The following is an 18,570-nucleotide window of genomic DNA, read 5'->3' on the forward strand; positions in this document are numbered from 1 at the left end:
AAAAAAAAAAAAAAAAAAAAATGAAAGGTTTAACGATAAAGGCCTCTCATTTTTGTTGTTGCTGCCGTTGAACAAATTTCTCAAATGCTACTACTTTCGCAACTTGGTTTAATTTGCAAACCACTGTGGATCCCTCTTCAACCCTGAAGTGGAAAGGAAAAGAAAAAGCAACTGTCCTGAACTGGGTTTGGTTTTGTAATACTGTCTTCTCTTTGGAAACTACTGCACCCATTGTTTATAAAATATGGAAAATAAAATCAAAAGCGGAAAAAAAAAACAAAACCCTTTCAGATTAACCTTTTTTTGTCTCACTTTTGCCATCCACCTTTCAGCAGTTAAAAAGATTAACAAAATAAAGTAAAATCAAAAAAGTAAGGCCGATTTTCCTTTTTATATATAAATATATATATAAACAATGAGAAGGGAAGAGGGTCACATACAAGACGCCAATGATGCATCTGGAACAACGGATGAACGTGAAGCAGACATTTACAAAAAAGATGAAAAGGAAAATATTTTGAACATGCACCTCGATTTTACGGCCCTCTACCACGGTGCCGTGTAATTTCTCCCTCGCCCTGTCCGCATCGGCACTATTTTCGAAAGTTACGAAACCAAATCCCTGCATGCAGGAGGGAGAAGGGAAAACAACATGCAGATTATTATTTCAGTCAACGACCACTTTGTAACGTTCTCTCGCTTTAATTTCTATTTCTTGTCCTGGTTTCAGTTCTGTAACATGCAAATTAGAGAAATTATAAGAGTACTAAGATGTGCAATAATTAAGCGACAAATGTGAACAAGATATTTTTTCTGTCACCAGTTAGCTGTAACCCCTGAGGAATTCAAAGAATGATACCAAAAATACCTTTCTAAACGTCACTACAGAAGAAAATAAATCTAACAGAAAAGAAAATGAGATCAAAATAAATGTACAGTGTCTTCACAGAGAATAAAATGAAATAACGAGGAAAAAAAGGGAACCACTTTCTTGACATGCAAATTAAAAATTAAATGAAATAAAACATGTGCACAGAATTCAACAATGAATGCCAAAATCCTCTAACATTGCCTACGGAGTCATGCCGTGTGGTTTTAAGAACATCTCTTCTTCATGCAATTTTAGGGTTATTCAAATTTGTCAATTCTATCGCCTTTACTTCTCAAAAATAAAAGTTAAAAGCCTAAAAAAGGAAAGACCTTTTTTTATAATAAACTGTAAACTCTTTGTTCTAATAAACAAACCAAAAAATCACATGAAATGAATAGAAATAAACTTCCTTTGATTAATAATGTAAACAAGTCAAGTAATGTGTTTTTTTTTAATGAATGCTTTCCCCACCTCCCAATACCATTCATGCTTTTGATTTTTGACAAGATTTTATACTTCTTTCTTTGCCCCAAAGGGAAACATGAATACAAACTGGAAAGTTTAAAGACACTATGCTGCATTTATTTATGATAGCAACAGGTAGCGATATTAAGAAGCTTCATGAATAGAATGTCACTATAATGCATTCCAAGAGCCTCCTCTTACAGTGATAGGTAACAAATTCCCCCTTTACTTCACCACAGGTACATGTGCTCTTAATATTTCAGCCTCAAAAACCAACCCCACTAAACTTCATACTGTCAAAATCCATCTTTTCTCTTCTCTGACACTGTTCCTGAGAGGAGCACAGAAAACATTACACATTACTTTTTAAATCCCTAAACATATCTGTACATCTTGTTCAGAAATATATACACCAACCTTTTGAACAATTTCAGTGTAAATTTGCTCAGCTCTCCCTAGATTTCACAGGGTGACGTGGGTAAAATTATGCAATATGTTGAAACTCCTATTTGCCTTGGGTAAACCTCACCACGCAAAGATAAGTATGTGTTTGCTCTTCCTGCTTAGTTGAGGCAGAATGATACTCAGTTTTACTAATAAAATGTGCAGCAATTACAAATACGCAGCGGCCATAACCCACTCGTGCTGTTAGCTCTCAAGACTATAGTGGAGACTTACACAAGCCTCTACTGTGACCTCCAGACTTCAGATTTCAGGGTGCCAGGGAAGTGTCACCCAAAATGGACGGCCTTGATGAGGACCGACGACATGAACTGTGGTTGTGTTAGGTGAGGGCAAATGAGTATTTCTCATGATTCCGTATACAGGGAAAATTAAGTTTCCATATTTGGGGGGCTGAATTACCTTGTATCATCTTTCCAAAACTTGGGGTCTGTGATTAGAATAAACGTGAAATATCTGACAAATATAAGACAAAATGAACAAAAGATAGGTTGTGCTTTCATCTTCCCTGCACTACCCAGATGGAGTAGTCTAACAAGTTTCCTAACTAAACAGTGTTGCAAAGATTAGCTCCTCAGAGGAGAAAGGACAGAATTTCAATGGTTTTCCCTATTTACCAACTCTTATATCTTATCCAGTGGGCCTCAAACTTGGTCACCAGTCAGAAGGAAGAGGGAAGCAAATTAAATGCTGAAGTCCTTTCCCGGGCCCTGCTCCCTATCCACCAGACCAGAATCCCAGAGTGGAGCCTAGAAGTTGTTTGCCTAACAAAGCCATTTGGGTGACCCAAGAGTTGGGTTTCCATGACCTCTTCTCACTTTGCACACCATCAAAAAGGAGATTTCGGTTCTCTGTGAGAAGTAGAATTTTATATCGGTGGCGCTGATAGAGTCATCAAGGGGGCAAGGTGGGTTTGTGACTGAGTCATTTGGAGCTCAGATGACAATGGTGCAGCCAAGATGATATAATCTCATCCTCCCCTGAAAGTTCTCCTTGCTAGCATTGATAACATTTACAAAGCAGCATGGGAAAGTAGGATTCTGGGTTTACAATCTCTCACTAGGCAAGAAAAGCAAATCTACAGCCCAGTCTTCCATGTGGAGGGACAGATAGTGTCATTTCTGTCACTGGGGACCTGCAGCCACTACTATCACAGCACTGGGAAGAACATGAAGAGGTGGGCTTACCATTCAACACTCCTGTCCAACCATATCCCCCACCCCAAAATTGTTCTCGCATGATGGTCTGAACAGAAGGCATATCTACTGGCCTCAAATCAGCACTGTGTGCATCAAGGAGAGAAGCAGGTAGAGGCCGAAACATATTTGGAATCTTACAGAAAGTGCATAAAAAAGAAAACTCCAGTCTTGTCTCCTCCTTACAAGCTGCTGAGATGACTACTCAAGTTTCACCAGATATGGATTCTATCTCCCATCCAGGCCAGAAGTGAAATGTCCTCCCTGGGTCAAAAAATTATCAGAGTTCCCATCTAGGATCTGACCCATAATCAGAGGGCTGCTCACTGGGCTCTCTCCGTGGCCAGGTACCAGCTCTGCTGAGCTCTGGGGCCAGGCAGCTTTGACAGCAGATGTCGAGGTGATTTCTTTGCATCTGCCTCATGGTCAGAATTACATCTCAGGGAAATAGCAACGTGTAGTTCTTAAAAACATCATGAATATTCTCATTATGGAATGGTGAACAAAACAAGCATCTTTTGGAGGTCTCAGTGCAAAGAGCTCGGAGGCTGACAGGGGCGCTGATGTGGGTCCCTTTGAAATGAAGAACACAACAAAAAGAACTCTAAAGAGTGGGCCCAGATGCCCTCTGCCTGAGAGGCCTTGCTTCCTATGGTCTCCTGGATATCAGAGGCCTGGACCTGGAGAAAGCACGATGACCCCTAGAGGAGAAAAAAGCCCTTGTTCTGTGTTGCCCATTGGTTCGGATCATGGCCAACTGACCAGATGGCGGTGACCCTAACACGTACTGCCAGGTCAGCGTGACTTGCTTATTTAAAAATCCTTTTGTGAGTCATGAATTCTGACCTTCCTGTATCCTCGTTAGCTTTCCTTTTGCATCTTAGGTTGTTTTTAGGTAGTATACTCCTGGTTTTGCCTTGATGTAAATATCCCATTTGATACCTTAAACAAGGTTCTGAAGTGCCCTGGATGGATGAAATTATACATTTTTCATTTTATATAAAAGAGTGAGTTCTAATTACTCACTCAGAGATAAGGGGCTAGTGACAAGGGTCTGAAGGTTCGTGCTGCTGTGGACTGAGAATTTCAAGTCTTCTTTTTCAATGACTTCTGCCCCTTTTTCCTAGAAGATATCTTTCCTTAACTCCTCACTGATCTTTCACACTCAGCTGAAACGTCACTTCTTTCTGGAAGCCATTCCACCTCTAACAACATCGGTCTGCCCGCCTGAGTCCCAGTAGCCTCTCCATCACTGCAGAACATAGCACATCTTACTGCTGTTGCTCATCTTAATGACGGGTTTCTCCCACTACTCTAGAAAGCCAAGGAGGACAGGAAGCATACCTAGCTTCCTCCTTTTCAATTCACTGGAAATATATGCCATTCTCATAGATGTGGCAGAGCAAAGGACACACTGGGTGTTTCTTAGGCACAACGGAGAGCACCTAAAACTGATGCAATCCTCAAATAAAGCACTGCAGAGGTAAACAAATGACTTTAATCTCCTAAAAGGAAAAATGAATTATAAGATTGCTCTGTAAAGGACCTCTTAATGTTATTGAATTCTAATTATCAAAGGATGACCCAACTTTATAAAATATTTGTGTCTACATAAAATTCTTAGGCTATGCACTCTCAGGGGATATGTACACTGCCTGTGTACACACAGGCATATTCGCACTTACACACATATGCACAGACCTGTGCTTACTCCCACTGAGTAATCTGCCTCAGTGATCACCCCCACAGAAAATAACGGCTGGAGCGGGGTTTCTGGCTGTTTAGGTCCCACCAGATTCCTGGCTGTCTCTCCAGTATCAAGTGAGGGAAACAGGGTCGTAGCGGTGGTTCAGGTTTCTCAGCCACTAAAATGGAAATGCTTTTCTCAGGAAGGCTTTTTTTCCCATAAAGGATAATGTCAAGTGTGACAAATATCCCTATGTGAGCCACTGCCCCCATTTAGCAGCTCCCAGCTGGACTGTCTCAGTGACATCCTGGCAGCACCTAACCAGTCTGTGTCTCCACTTGCAAGATTTTGCATGCTTTCTAATTCAAAAGAAAAAGGAAAAAAGCAGCCTAACAAAGTTAGACTCCGGATGCAGCAAAACTTAAATGGTCTTTTTCCTGAAGCCCCCAGAGAAAGGCTAATCATGGAAATGACGAAGAAGTCTTAAAAATAGCACTGCCATTGTATTTTTCAAAAGAGCAAACCATATTCTTCAAGTGTCCCCAAACTGCTCTCAAAAGCAATTAAATAGCTTCCTCTGACTGGCACTATATATATTAAAATAAGCAAAGAAAAAAACCTTTCAAGACAGTGGTGCACTACAGAATCAGAGGTAGAAATAAGTCAGCCAGCGTTCCAGGTCATTTTCTATACCTCTTCCAAGCACCCATCAGGCCTCAGCAGAAAGAAGCAGGCATGGGCAGCTTAGCTTTGCAGGCATGGAAATAGTTCCTGCGATAATTTTCATACAGGAAGCAGAATGGAAGTTATCTTATTTCCCACCAGCTTCAGCTTACAGGTCAACCTTCTGCCACAACGCAAGAACGACTATAAAATATCTGAAGGTATAGCAGAATAACAAGGTCCCTGAATCAGCAAAACCAGAAGACATAATGGGCTGATCATTTCTCCTGTACAGCAGAGATTACTAGGATCTTCTTGCCTCGGTGTGATCAACACTGTTTCATTCGAGTGGCATCACATCTGCTTAGAGGAGGAGGGAGGAGAGTGTAAGTTGTCCAAGAACTCACAGATTGAAATATTTGCTTCACGAGAAGGAGGTAGTTCTATACTCAAGCAGGCGGACATGGTGGCCTGTGCCACCTTGGATAAAGCCAGCTCTCCTTAGCAGCTTTCCTGCTCCTGATTTGTCCTAAAATGTCTAGGCAAGGAAAATTACAGGGAACTACACCAGTATCTGTATCTCACGAGCAAATTACCTCAAATGTGCACAGTTTAAGGACGCAAAGAAAAAGGAACTTAAAATCCCCAGCAATGGGAGAATGAGACAAAGCAAAGCAGAACTATTGAAACGTAGGTGCCTCGGTCACTCCAGGTTAGATCCCCAGCCTTTTAAAACATCCTTCACTCCCTGTTACTGCTCAGGGTCTCCTGGCATGCCCGGTGTGTTATTTTCTGACGAGACCTCTGAATCTTCTGTGGGATCAATAGGAAGAGGGGGACTTTAACAGCAACAGCAGTGGGGGAAAATTCCACCAGTGGGCAAAAGGATATTCTACATTTATACAAATATTTATGCTTAACATTTGTCCAAAATAGAGATACGCTGTGTTTGTAACTTTAAAGACCGGCCTGATTTTTTTTTTGTTGGTTGTTAGGATGCTGGTTGCTGGGTTCAGTGTCAGGGTTTCTGGTGTGGCAGATCTGGACTGGCATCCGAGAATTTGCATTCTCATAAATTTTGAGTGGGTGTTGATGCAGCTGGTTGGGGTCACACTTAGACAACGCCTGACAGAGAGCATACTTTGGAAGCATTTGCTTTTTTCTTCTCCCAGTATATATTTCTTTTAAGGTACTAGAGTCTCTTCCTATAATCCTGGACTTTTACTAAGATTGTGAGTTCTAAGAAAATGTATTTAAAAATTGGTTTCTTAGCAAAAACCAAACCCAGGGCAATAAATAGCATATTGCAAAATGAGGGTCAGTAAACATACTAATGAGTACAGCTATATTCAAAAGGTTGGTGTGTATGAGATCTTCTCCCCTAAAACCCAGGAAAATAACTGCACTTTATTAATACAGAATAATCACATATTTACCTGCTCATGAGACTATCAACTCACTTTTTAATATAAAGAACATAATTATCACTGCAAAACAAAAATGTAGCAACATCATTATTTTTTTAAGCATGGATAATTTTCCTCTGGAAACTTGATATATATCTATATTTATATCAATATAGATATAGATATAGATATCTCCAATTGTAAATTACCCCCATATATTTTAAATAGAACCCAATGTATTTCCCACCAGTTTGGAAATGGAAAAGTATTCTCTAAAAAAACTCTTACTGATGAGTATTTTTACATTGTGTTGATTAAAACAGTGCAGTTGTTTCCCCTTATTCGAAGCAAACTCATTATCAAAAGCTACATAATTTTAAAGTGAATTAAGGAGCTTACCTTTGAGCCTCGCTCATTAAAAATAATTTCAACATCTAAGATTTTACCAAATTGCTGCAAAGAAATAGAAATATTTTATAAGCAAAAAGAGAAGTGAACTATTTTACGGTCATCATGCTTCAAGTTGGGTATTTTCCCCCCGTCATTTAATGTCAAAAAATATACATTTTTTGTTATTCTTGTGTTGAACCACATGCTTGAAACAAGACAAAATACAGCCACACACATTATCTTCCACCGGATGAGATATACTGTCAGCGCCCAATACAAAGCAGCAGTCAAGAAGTTAACCCTAAGCTCCCCATTGGTGTATGTGTGTGTGATTGCTTTCCTAGGCACTGAGCAGAGAGATTACAAATGGAGAGTAGATAATATCCCTTGTAGGCTGATCCACTAGCACTGGGAGAAACGCCCTTGCTGACATGGGATTCTGCTAGTAAGATGCCCAACTCAAATATGACGTTGAGGGCTTTGGGTCCTAGTTCACAGTAAAACTATGAGTGGCCATCTGGTGCAATGAGACAAGTAAGAAACAAAACATGAAAGCAATGTCCACCCATCACATGCGAGATATCCACGGTGCTCAGACTGAAACATGATCTCCCAAATGATTCTCCATAATGTTAAATGAATACTTTTTAAACCATTAAGAAACATAGGCTCTCTCTCAAAAGTCCAGAAACAAACAGGTCAATTACAAATAAATTGGACTGCCAAATAAAATGCAAACACTGTATTAAACTGAAACCTCAGACTTCTCCAGATAAGCATGTTCCATGCAGTACTTAGGACATGCTTATACCTCATATTTGTTGCATATTTGAAATTCAAATTTGACTATCATTTGTTAAATCCGGTCCCTTTAGTGAAGAATGCACAGCAAGCAATTATTGATCAGGTTTAGATAAAGAGAACGCGGACTCAGAAACCAGGAGCATCAGAAAATCCCAAATCCCTTGCCCCGATTTTGGAGTCCGTTCAGTCTTGTGAGATCACACGAAGTGGTGTGGGCATTTCTTGAGCACTGTCTTCACTACGTAACACAGGTAGAAGGAAGTGATATGAACTCATGAAATGTGGCCCAGGAAGAGTGAGACACGGCTTCCGCCTAAATGTAGAACCAAAGCAAATGCCCACTTCAAGACTAGAACGAAGAAACAGAACAACATAAAGAAATATTTCAATCTTCTTTTTATTTTATTTTGGGGTTTCCCATCATCTTATTGCTTGTGCATTCTGGCTTTTAATTGCATCCTCTGTTACTCTAGGAGACTCCATTCTGTTTACACCGCCTAGGTGGAAAGCATCAAGGACATGAAGGAGGGAGGGACGGTGTGGAAAGAGAACAAAGAAGTAGAGACAGAAGGCCTGACCCGTGAGAGTCACCCAGACAGCAAACATCAAGAGTCCCACTAACACTCAAGAAAAAAATACACGTACACATACACAGGCTCATTTGCAACATTCCAGGAAATCTGCCTTTCTTGGAAAGAGGAAACATAGGTAAATGGCAGGAGCATATAAATAGGTCAAAATGTTGAAATGAAAATAGCCTTGACTACGAGCTAAAGGAATTCAAAGCTTGTCATTCTGGGCCATAAAATGTGTCACTTTGTCAGAATAAATACATCCCCTACCCAGTCAGGAGAGCACACGCTCTTTCATTGAGCAGAAGTGCTTGTTTATTTCACAGAGAAGTAAAAGAACACGAAGAAAACCAAGAGGAGCAGACGCATGGTAGAAAGGTGGTGTGAGGACGTGTGGTGTGCTGACACTAAGAAAAAAGCAGTGAACTCGTCCTACAGCTTGTGGACATACAAATATTCTTAACAGCAAGACAATGTTCTTTTTTTTTAGAACATTTTCAGGGGTAAGTCTTGGACGAAAAAAAAATCATTAAAAATAGAAGAAAAAACATTACCTATGTGGGAAATGGAGGATTGTCTATTCAAAGATGAACTGAAGCCAGGTGTGGTGGCTATAATTACAGTATTCTGGGAGGCCAAGGCAGGAAGATCACAAGTTTGAGTCATGCCTGGGTAACTTAACAACTTAGCATGTTCCTGTCTCAAAAAGAAGGTCAGCTCAGCATGAAGGCCCTGTGTTCAATCTCCAGTATCGAAATAGATAGATAGATAGATAGATAGATAGATAGATAGATAGATTAACTGCACTTCATAGTAAAGAATCCTCCAGCTTTGTGAGCTCTTTGGAAACAGCAATTTTGATACAATCATCTTAGAATATTCAGTGCACACAGATGCCATCATATTTATTTCAGGCATCAGAGCCTAGAAGCACATATATTTATGGAAAGAGAAGCCTGAAAAAGACTTCTTCCCAAACCATGAAGCAAATGTCATCTATGGAACATTCTCTAAGCAGTCAACACAAAAACACTTCCTTTAAAATAAGATCTGGCTGAGATAGAACTAATCAAAAAGTAATCTTAGCATGTGTCATTCCCTAAATGAAACAATGGCACCATATGCCCTGAAATGGTCTCAAAGGTTTGCTTCTTTGGCAATTGCCTCTAGGTTGATGGTTCCCAAAGCCAGTGAAACGAGCCGTAAGAAGAATTGCTGATGTAAGCCCCATTTCCAAGACAGTTGTGTACTATATTTATAGTATCAACAGTTTAATTGGGAAGTTTGGTGCTAATGATGTAAACACAGCTGGCACATTTTCAATTTAAATAGACACAACTCCTTCGCAGACATAACTAGCATTTGTTCACTCCACAGCAATGTGCAGCAGCATCTCCGATCCACACAAGGTGTCTCGAGAGCTGTATCAAGGAGAAAATCCAGAAGCTTATAGGCACGCACTTGGGCAAATATGTATCCAGCATGTTTAGACATTCCCCAGATCAAATAATATTTCTCTGAAAAACTGTGAAGGATGTTCAATGGATACAGCATAAAACATGAAAATAAATGTTAGTTCAAAGAGTGTCCACAGAGGCTACGAAAAGGCATTAATCCAGGTGTCCTCAGGGTTGGATTTAATGCAGAAATAGGATGCATTGTGTTATGTCCCCCCAAATGACTTCGCTACTCAAAGCACCACAGTGGGTGGGAACTTGGCATGGACACTCAAGGTGCAAGGGAGCCCATCTCTATTATAATCACCAACAGTGATCATGAAAGTGTCTTTTGCATGTGCTAAAAGTCATGTGATCCATCTTTCGTAACAATACAGAAGATGTGACTAGATCATTTTCGTGGCAGAAGAGCCAGTATTTTGATAACAAGAGCAGAGCTGTGACATCCGTGAGAGTATTGTGAAAATGATAGACCTCGATTCACTAAGCAAATCTTTCTGGAAAATAATTCTGATGCCAGGGGTGATATCAGAGGTTTGGGTGTAGCATCACCTCCTTCTCTCCCTTCGAACCAGTAAATGTTTAGGTTTTAAATATTCATCTACATTATCTATTCAAGAGTAACACGTTGCAATACAGTTGGTAGAAATCTATACATTTCTTTTGTGGACTTAAGAAACCAAATATAAGGAAAAGGTAGGCTCACAGAGGATCCTAAGCATGAAGACAGATCTCCAGGGAAACAGTCAGGGTCGGAACCCTCATTTCCAGTGAAATGTCTGAACCAATGCCCTTAATAATACAAGAGATCCATTCATTCACACCCAATGGTGTTTTTAAAATGCTCCGGCTTCGGATTTGTATCCCAAAGCCACATAGCTACTTGACCAAGAAATATTTTATTGAAAAAGAAAAAAATCCTAACATGAGCCAGAAGATGTCACACCAATCAATGGAGCAAGTGCTTCCAAAAGAGGAAGTAGTAACGAATATACAGTGAGTGACGGAAGAAAGGGAACTGGAGTCCAGACTCAGAGAAAAGGTGCTGAAGCCACAAATTAAAAATAAGATGTGAGCCACCTGCAGCACCCCTCAGGTAGGTAGCAATTCAAGTATCAGGATGGAAGCGTTACTAGTTTCAGAATGTGCTCTGAACACTGCCAAATTTTAGGCAGTTTGAAGAAAGAGGTTGCTTTGTGTCTTGTTTTGTTTTTTACTTAGAAATCTTTGTGCCTATATTTAACAAAGGACACAAAAGGAGAAGAAAAAGCACACAAAACTTTGTGAGTGTTGTTCTCTGTCATTGTTCTCCTTGTTTAACATCTGCCAAAGTAAGGGGACAAAGAGAGAAGACAGCATCAAAAGTGGAGATGTCTCATGTTCAAAGGGTTTGAGAAATGCCTAATTGGGATTAAAATGTTTTTTTTTTTTTTACAGTAACTGTGGCCTAAAAGAGGAAACTATGTTAAGTCCCTATACTCTAGCTTGGGAAGCCAAACGGAATGTACAGATGTCTTTCAATCTGATTCATGCTGCTTAATGTATCACATAATGAGAAGGGTTTTGTGACCACCAATGTTTGGCCAAGAAGAACAGATTCTTAGTTCTAAAATTCCATTTCTTCAGAATGGTGGTTATAAACAAAGGAGGCCTCGGAATTATTGCAAAGGGTTTAAGAATCCATATGTGCCCAATAAGTTTTATAGAAGAATCTCACACAAAACCAGAATCTCACACAAAACTGCTCTTCGTGATGAATGGAACTATTTTAGTGTTAATGAATGTATACTGCATTTTCTTAATTGATAGATTGTATATATCGTCTCGTCAAATTGATATCTTGTTAGTTGCTTGAAAATCCTGACTGAAAAAAAGGGGAGCTCTGAAAGGTTTTCATCAAGGTTTGACAACAGATAATATGACAGTCTGGAAAGCTTTTTCTTCCTGCCATCTGTCCTACCTCTAGAACAGCAGAGAAGTTTAGACAGTACTGTGAGCAGCATTCTTATTCTGTGATTTCAAGCTGTGAGTATGTTGAACACCTCTCTGACTTGGTATTATGGCCTTAGGTAAATTTCAAATAACCAAGGAGACCAGGAAGGGAAATGCAGCCTTCACTGTGGGTTGGAAGTGTGTGGGTGCTGCAACAAATTAATCCACGAAAGAATGCCAGATGGTCAATAAGAGGACCAAGTTCAAATCCAACGTCACAGTGACACTTCATGAGCAGGTATGGGCTGGACAGCATGACATCTTCCACACGTGACATGACAAAGAGACTAAAATTCCTGGTTGTCATTCAAACCTGGTCTCACTGCTTTGCACGCACTTAACCTGGACTTTAACTTTGAAAACTCTGCATTTCTCGGAGTCATCTCTGACCTGAAAGTGCCCGAGGGTATCTCTGTTCTGCAAGAGTTAGAGGGCTTAACTCAAGGTTGTTATCAAATGAGAGAGATAAAAGTGCAAAAGCTGACCTTTTCCTCTGAAATGTCAGGTTGCAAGCCGGGGTATCTTAAATATTAGGATGCTTGCTCTGCTTTTGTGTCAGATGCATACTTGATAAGCATCACGTGCATTAAAGAAAAGGTGCAAGCTAACCCCCAAACAACACAGCCCTTGAGTGTGACACCAGGGCATCCTTTTCATCGAGAGAACACTTCTGACTTTGCCCAGAGCAAGGCATATAACATGGGATCTTCTTCTTCTTCTTTTTGTAATATTTGCATCCATCTATAAGCTCTTAAAAGACGAGTCACCAACAAGCCTACCTTTGCTCCAAGCCAAAGGTTAAGAATGTAGTTCTTTCCACTGATTGTACACACACTTGCTCCCATTTCTCAAATGTTAGGGAGAAAGGAACAGACTACATTTGCTAAAACAGATGATATCCAAACTCTGTCACAGCTTTGTCTTTTGGTGGAATTAAAAACCAAAGAAATTGCAAGCTCATCCATTCCCAAGGTGAATAGTGCAGGTATCTTCCAGGAAAAGCATCAGGGCATAATGGTCTAGGAAGAAGCAACACTTTCATTTGTTTTCCCTGGGGTCATGATAGTTTATGGTGTGTTCTGTGTTTTAGCAGGGTGCCTGGGTCTCTTTGGCCTTTGATATCAAGTCCTCTATTGCATTTAATGTTAAGTAAATACCTTTGAATCCTTGTCACTGATTCCAGGAGAATACATACTGCAATACTCAAAACAGACTTAGAAATTGGTAGTGTTTTGTTGTTTTTGTTGTTTAAAAAAATAAAAAGCTTTATGGAGAACTAGTTATTCCCTGCAGCTTCATGTGAAATCTCAATGCACAGTGCCTGGGAAAGCAGAAGGGCATCAGAAGATGGCAAAGAGTCACCACTCCAGATGAACTAGCAATTGCAGTAGTGAGCAGAACCAAGTTGACTCCCAGTGTTTATCTCAGCTGTGACTTGAGGTCTCAGGCCATTGGGTTTGGAGTCATCAATGGCCTTGTGTCAACAGTGTGTAATACAACAGCTTGTTTTTCATGTAACATTCAAATTTACTTATTAAAAGATGACAATTTGGTGAAGCAGAAATTGAGCATCTACAAAGAAATTTGTACTACAACTCTAAAGAGATTCTAGGACAACCTACCCATGGACTAGACTCTCCAGTACCTTCCTACTATATAAACACTTCACTTTAGTACTGTGCATACCAGCAACTTACATGAGGAGGCAAACTCTGAGGACTCCAGAGGACAAAGGCAGTACTTACACCAAACATTTGTCGGAGGTCGGGATCCCGGAACCGGAAGGGGATGTTGGAGACATGGAGCCTCTTGGGCTGAGACTTGTTTTCCGTGTTTTCAGAAGGTTGTGTCTGGGGCTGGCCATCTGTTGGTGCTGCGTCATCTGTCTGCTAAAAGAACAAGAGAAAAGCGAGAGGCTCTGAGTAGACTCAATTGTACAGTCCCTATGTGCTTTTGCTTTCACAAATACTAGGGAAATGCCAGAACAAAGGAGTAAGAGAAGGAACAACCCATTCAATCATTCATTCATTCAGCAAATGTTTTTTTCATCTTCCACTGTGTGCCGATAATGGACCTTGAATCTCGGAATGATTAAAGCAGACAAAACCTCCTACCCTCATAGAGGATAATGTAGAAGGGGAATAATATCATAAAACCCACTAATAAATAAATATAGTGTTGGCAAAAGGAGATACGCCTTACAGAGAAAGATAAAGCCAGAGGATGGTACTAGTGGGTACTGGGAGTGAGGTGGAAAGTGAAATCACGAGCGAGAAAGGAGTAATAGTCACTAAAGGTAAGGGAGAAAATAAGAATCAAGATATATCACATAAAGGTACAAGATCCTCATGATGAATGTAACTGTACTGTATACCTAAAAAGTACCAATAAACTCAACGGAAAAAAGGTAAGAGAACGTTATTCTTTAATCAGTGCTGTTCAGTCTTAGGATATGTTTACATAATTACTGAGGCTGTACAGATAAAATATTGATAAATGTCAAAAATCTGAAAGGGCACTTTGGCATTCTGGAAGTCCAAAGAATCAGCTGATGGACTTATTTTTTTATTTTTATTTTTTAGTTTTAACTGCGATTCTTAACTGTGAAAACTACTGACCACATGTACAGATTTAAATTTAAGTGCATTACAACTAGCTAAGGTGTATACGCCTTTCATGTGCATGAATTACACTCGAAGCGCTTAATCACTACATGTAGAGGGTGCTTCCATGAAAATGAGGCACATTCCAACTCTGCAGCATGTTCTCATGTGCTACATAGCTCTACATGATGCAATGCCATTAGCATCATTCATTGTTCCTCTCTGGCCACCCTCCATTAAAAATGATCCTAGATATGATGGTATTTAAACTGATACCCACATAAGGCCAGAAACACGAAAAATCGCAGTATCCTAACGGTACTGTCATTTTTTTTTATTGAGTTTATTGGTACATTTAGGGATACAGTACAGTTACATTCATTGTTGGGATCATGTACCTTTACATGGCAACAGTACTGTCATTTTGAACCTTCTGCAGTTCTAGGTACTTTCTCTGCAATTAGTAGATCCTGCCTGTAGGTGGCAGTATATGCTACCCATATCAGATTTCAGTTTCTCAGAAAGTAAGGTGGAGGAGTGTATGCCAGTCTGTTTCATTTATGAGCAAGGAATCGCCCTCACCTGTTTATAAGCGATCTAGAATCATATAACTGGCACAAAACTACCACTGCACGTAGCCAGGGGTAAAATAATAGCGACTTAAAGAGACAACCTTACAGCATGAAATGCAAAGGAATCATTCCGGTAACGTGGGCACAGTTAGCAACTTTCTGATCAACACCAGCATTACTGGAAGCTTTCCTGTGTACTTTCTTTCCTAACACTTGCTGAATTGAATTCCGAAATCAAGACCTCCTGCTGGCTGGCACACCCAACACTTCCAAGCTGACCTGGTGTCCAAACCCAGCAGATGACTTCAACTTCCAAGCGCGAAAGACATCATGATGATTGCCATGTAATCATTTCGCCTGTTGTCCAGGGTGAGCAGGGACAGAGATGATGATACTTAACTAAAAAAATGATAAATAACAGGAGTGCACACCTTACAAAGCTTTGTGAAGGCGGAATGGAATAATTTAGTGTACCAACTTGGCAGAGCCCTTGGCATAGGGTATGCATTCCGTAAGGGGCAAGTTGTTGATTTTTCAGAATAGTGACCATTTAAGAAAATGCTAAAAGAGGGCAAAGCTATCTCGGGAGACAAAAAGAGAAGCTCTCATTCGCTTATTCAACAAATCTTTACTGAGCAACTGTTATGTGCTAGACACATAAGTCAGCATTTCCCAGGTGAGTAGACGAGAGAGTTAGAAAAAGACAATTATAACACAGACTGTTCGGGGCTAGGATGAAAGAAGTCACAAAGAGCTTAGGGACACACAGCAGAACGGGAGGCTCAAAGGTGTGCAGTCCTGAAGGTGACTGCTAAAGTGAGAGGCATCTGAGAAGAGGTGGAGGAGGTGGCATTGTACAAAGTGAGAGCCAAGCATGCACCGAGATGAAGAGATGTGAAATTACTGTTCTGTATGTGGGGCAGTATATGTGGGCCTGCATATCTCTAGTCAGAGGCAATATGCAGCAAGGATAACCAGGAAAGAAGACCACACAAGAAAGCAGGAGACTGTGTCACAAGGACCATATATGCTAAGTAGGAGCCTGAATGTCCTAGAAGCTAGCAGGACCCATTTAATGACCGTAGCAGGAGTGACCAGCTTGTGATATCAGTGACAAATGTCTGCTGAAAAGCTAGCAGACGCCCTGACTGAATGACTGCACAAATTAATAAGGAATAAATGAATGATCACCTTTGCTGCCTTGGAGTGATAAAAACACAGCATTGAAACTTAGACCCAAACAGAGCAGGGACTGAGAGAAATAAGGTTTGGTTGTGCATCCGAGACAGAGAGATGACCTTGAATCATGACAATGCCACTTTTCAGAGGCGTGAGGGGTTTTAGTTCTTTACCACAAAACTCTAAATTGGCATCAGCAAAAGCTAAGACCCCAAGGATCCCACCCATTTCTCTCAGTACTGTTTGGATGCAATGTTAAAATGAGCTCCTCCTCATCCTGAGGAGGAGACTTAGATTTGGATTTGTGCAGAACTGCTAAATGTTTTAGTTTAATAAACCTAATTAGGAATTACAGAGATTATGATTAAACATATTAAATGATTAATAGCATTATGCTGCTCATGTAAAATTGAAATTAATCATCTCCAGTCAAACAGGACTTTGGAGAAATCTTTGCATTGTTTCCTTTGATAAAAACATACAACGCTCAATTAATCATTTTGTAGTTTATGTATTTATACAAATGCCCATAAATCGTTGCGTAGGAATACTTGTGCTAAAATTACTTTCAGCAAAAATACATAAAATGAAAAATAACTCAAAATGGGTCCAGACCTTTGTGGATCGAGAGGGAGGAGAGGAGTTTTGGGGAGCTGGAGAGCGAGAGAGAACTTAAATGGGAAAACGGTCTTTCCAAATGAGCCTGCCTGTGTGCACAATGCGACTCTGTGGAGAGACTGCTGCATCGTTGGTCCTGTGTGCGAGTCCAGCTGCAGCTCGCTCATCTCAGGGGGGTCACATTAGCTCTGTGAGACTCACTGTACTCACACGTGAAAAGACAACCAGGGTACAGCCCTGTGGTGAGGCCCAAATGCAGCGGGAGGCGTAGGAGGGACCTGCTGCAGAGCTAGTGTGACCCAGGTTGGGATAGAAGAGAGGGAGTGCGAATTACTCTTAGCAGCCAACGTGAGCTCGCTCCAGTTTTCAGGGAACATCCAGGGAAATGTTCGGAACAAGCTTGTGTCTAATGTCTCTGCTGTAGCTTGGCTCTGGACTGTCCCCCAAATGCCCTTTGTGAAGGATCAGTCCTCAACTCTGGTGCTCTGGGAGGTGAGGGAACCTGTAGGAGGTGAAGTCTGGTGGGAGAAAGTTAGGCCGTTGGGGGTGTGCCCTCGAAGTGGATTTTGGGACCCAAGATTTTTTTCTCTCTTCCTTTGTGCTTCCTGGCAGCCATGAGGTGGACGGGTCTCCTCTCCGATATACTTCCCTCATGAGGGACTGTGTGTCATGAGTTCACAGTAAGGAGGCCAGATGACCATGACAGAAACCATGGTCCACACTCAACCTTTGCTTCTTGTAAGGTGAATATTTCACGTCCTCTGTCACTGACAAAGCTGGCCAAGGCAGTCTCTATGTTAATTTTTTGACAAAACAACGTGGTACCTTAAGCAGGAAAACGTTCTCCTCTCACAGGTGTGCAGGCCCCACATCTAATACGAGTGTGCTGCAGGGTCACATTCCTCCTGGAGGCGCTAGGGGAGGAAGTGTCGTTGGTTCTTCCAGCTTTTGATGGCTTTTGAAATCCCTTGACTCGGGCGATAGGACTCCCACCTCTGTGTTCATCTGCATGGGGCCATCTTCCCTGTGTGTCTGGCTCAAACCTCCCTCTGTTTCTTCTTACAAGGGCATGAGCTGCCTGACATAGAGCCCATCCTAGATCCAGGATGACCTTGATTTGAGATCATTAAGTTAATTATATCTACAGAGATCCTATCCCCCTAGTAAGGTCATATCCATTCACAGTTCATAGAGGTTAGAACATGAACATCATTTTGGATGCCATCATTCAAGCCGCTATAACCCCCACTAAAAGACAAGAATCAAAAGTTCCCTAGCTCCCGAGACTGTTGGCAAGAAATACTTGCTTTGATTTTTTTAAACCACCACTGGCAGCAAGAGGCTCTCAACCAAAACATGGCCTCCAACCCAAACAATTTTTTTTAAAGGAAGAATATCCTTTCCAGTGCTGGCCTGGACTCCCATTCGTGAACAGAGACAAATTTAATGAGGCCCCCAACAAAGGAGAGACTTGGGCCTTCCTTCCACCAGCTACCTGCCTTTCCATCCTTGGATGCAAGGTTGTCCCTCAGTCAGAGCAGGAAGCCCTTTATTAACCTATGCAAAGGTCATCAACTCTCCAGGTCCTAGTCTGTATATTCATAAAATAATAAGTATACATCAGCCCTGAACT

At 40.9% G+C, this 18,570-nt stretch overlaps 1 protein-coding gene across 14 annotated transcripts in view; it reads right to left on the bottom strand.

The window, feature by feature from the left end:
- The window catches only part of Rbfox1 (RNA binding fox-1 homolog 1), a 1,859,632-nt gene that overhangs the window by 103,983 nt on the left and 1,737,079 nt on the right, over positions 1-18,570 (bottom strand). For 13 of the 14 annotated variants that reach the window (XM_019210635.2, XM_019210636.2, XM_010644147.2 and 10 more), the window contains 3 exons: positions 13,711-13,854; positions 7,150-7,203; positions 530-622 (listed from right to left, as the gene is read on the bottom strand). In XM_019210635.2, coding sequence (XP_019066180.1) covers positions 530-622; positions 7,150-7,203; positions 13,711-13,854 — 291 coding nt within the window. The remainder of the gene's footprint in view (positions 1-529; positions 623-7,149; positions 7,204-13,710; positions 13,855-18,570) is intronic. The other variant, XM_033758659.1, reaches the window with a different exon arrangement.

The sequence above is a fragment of the Fukomys damarensis genome, unplaced genomic scaffold (genome assembly GCF_012274545.1).
Source record: "Fukomys damarensis isolate Sample0158 unplaced genomic scaffold, DMR_v1.0_HiC HiC_scaffold_34, whole genome shotgun sequence".
Taxonomy (NCBI): domain Eukaryota; kingdom Metazoa; phylum Chordata; class Mammalia; order Rodentia; family Bathyergidae; genus Fukomys; species Fukomys damarensis.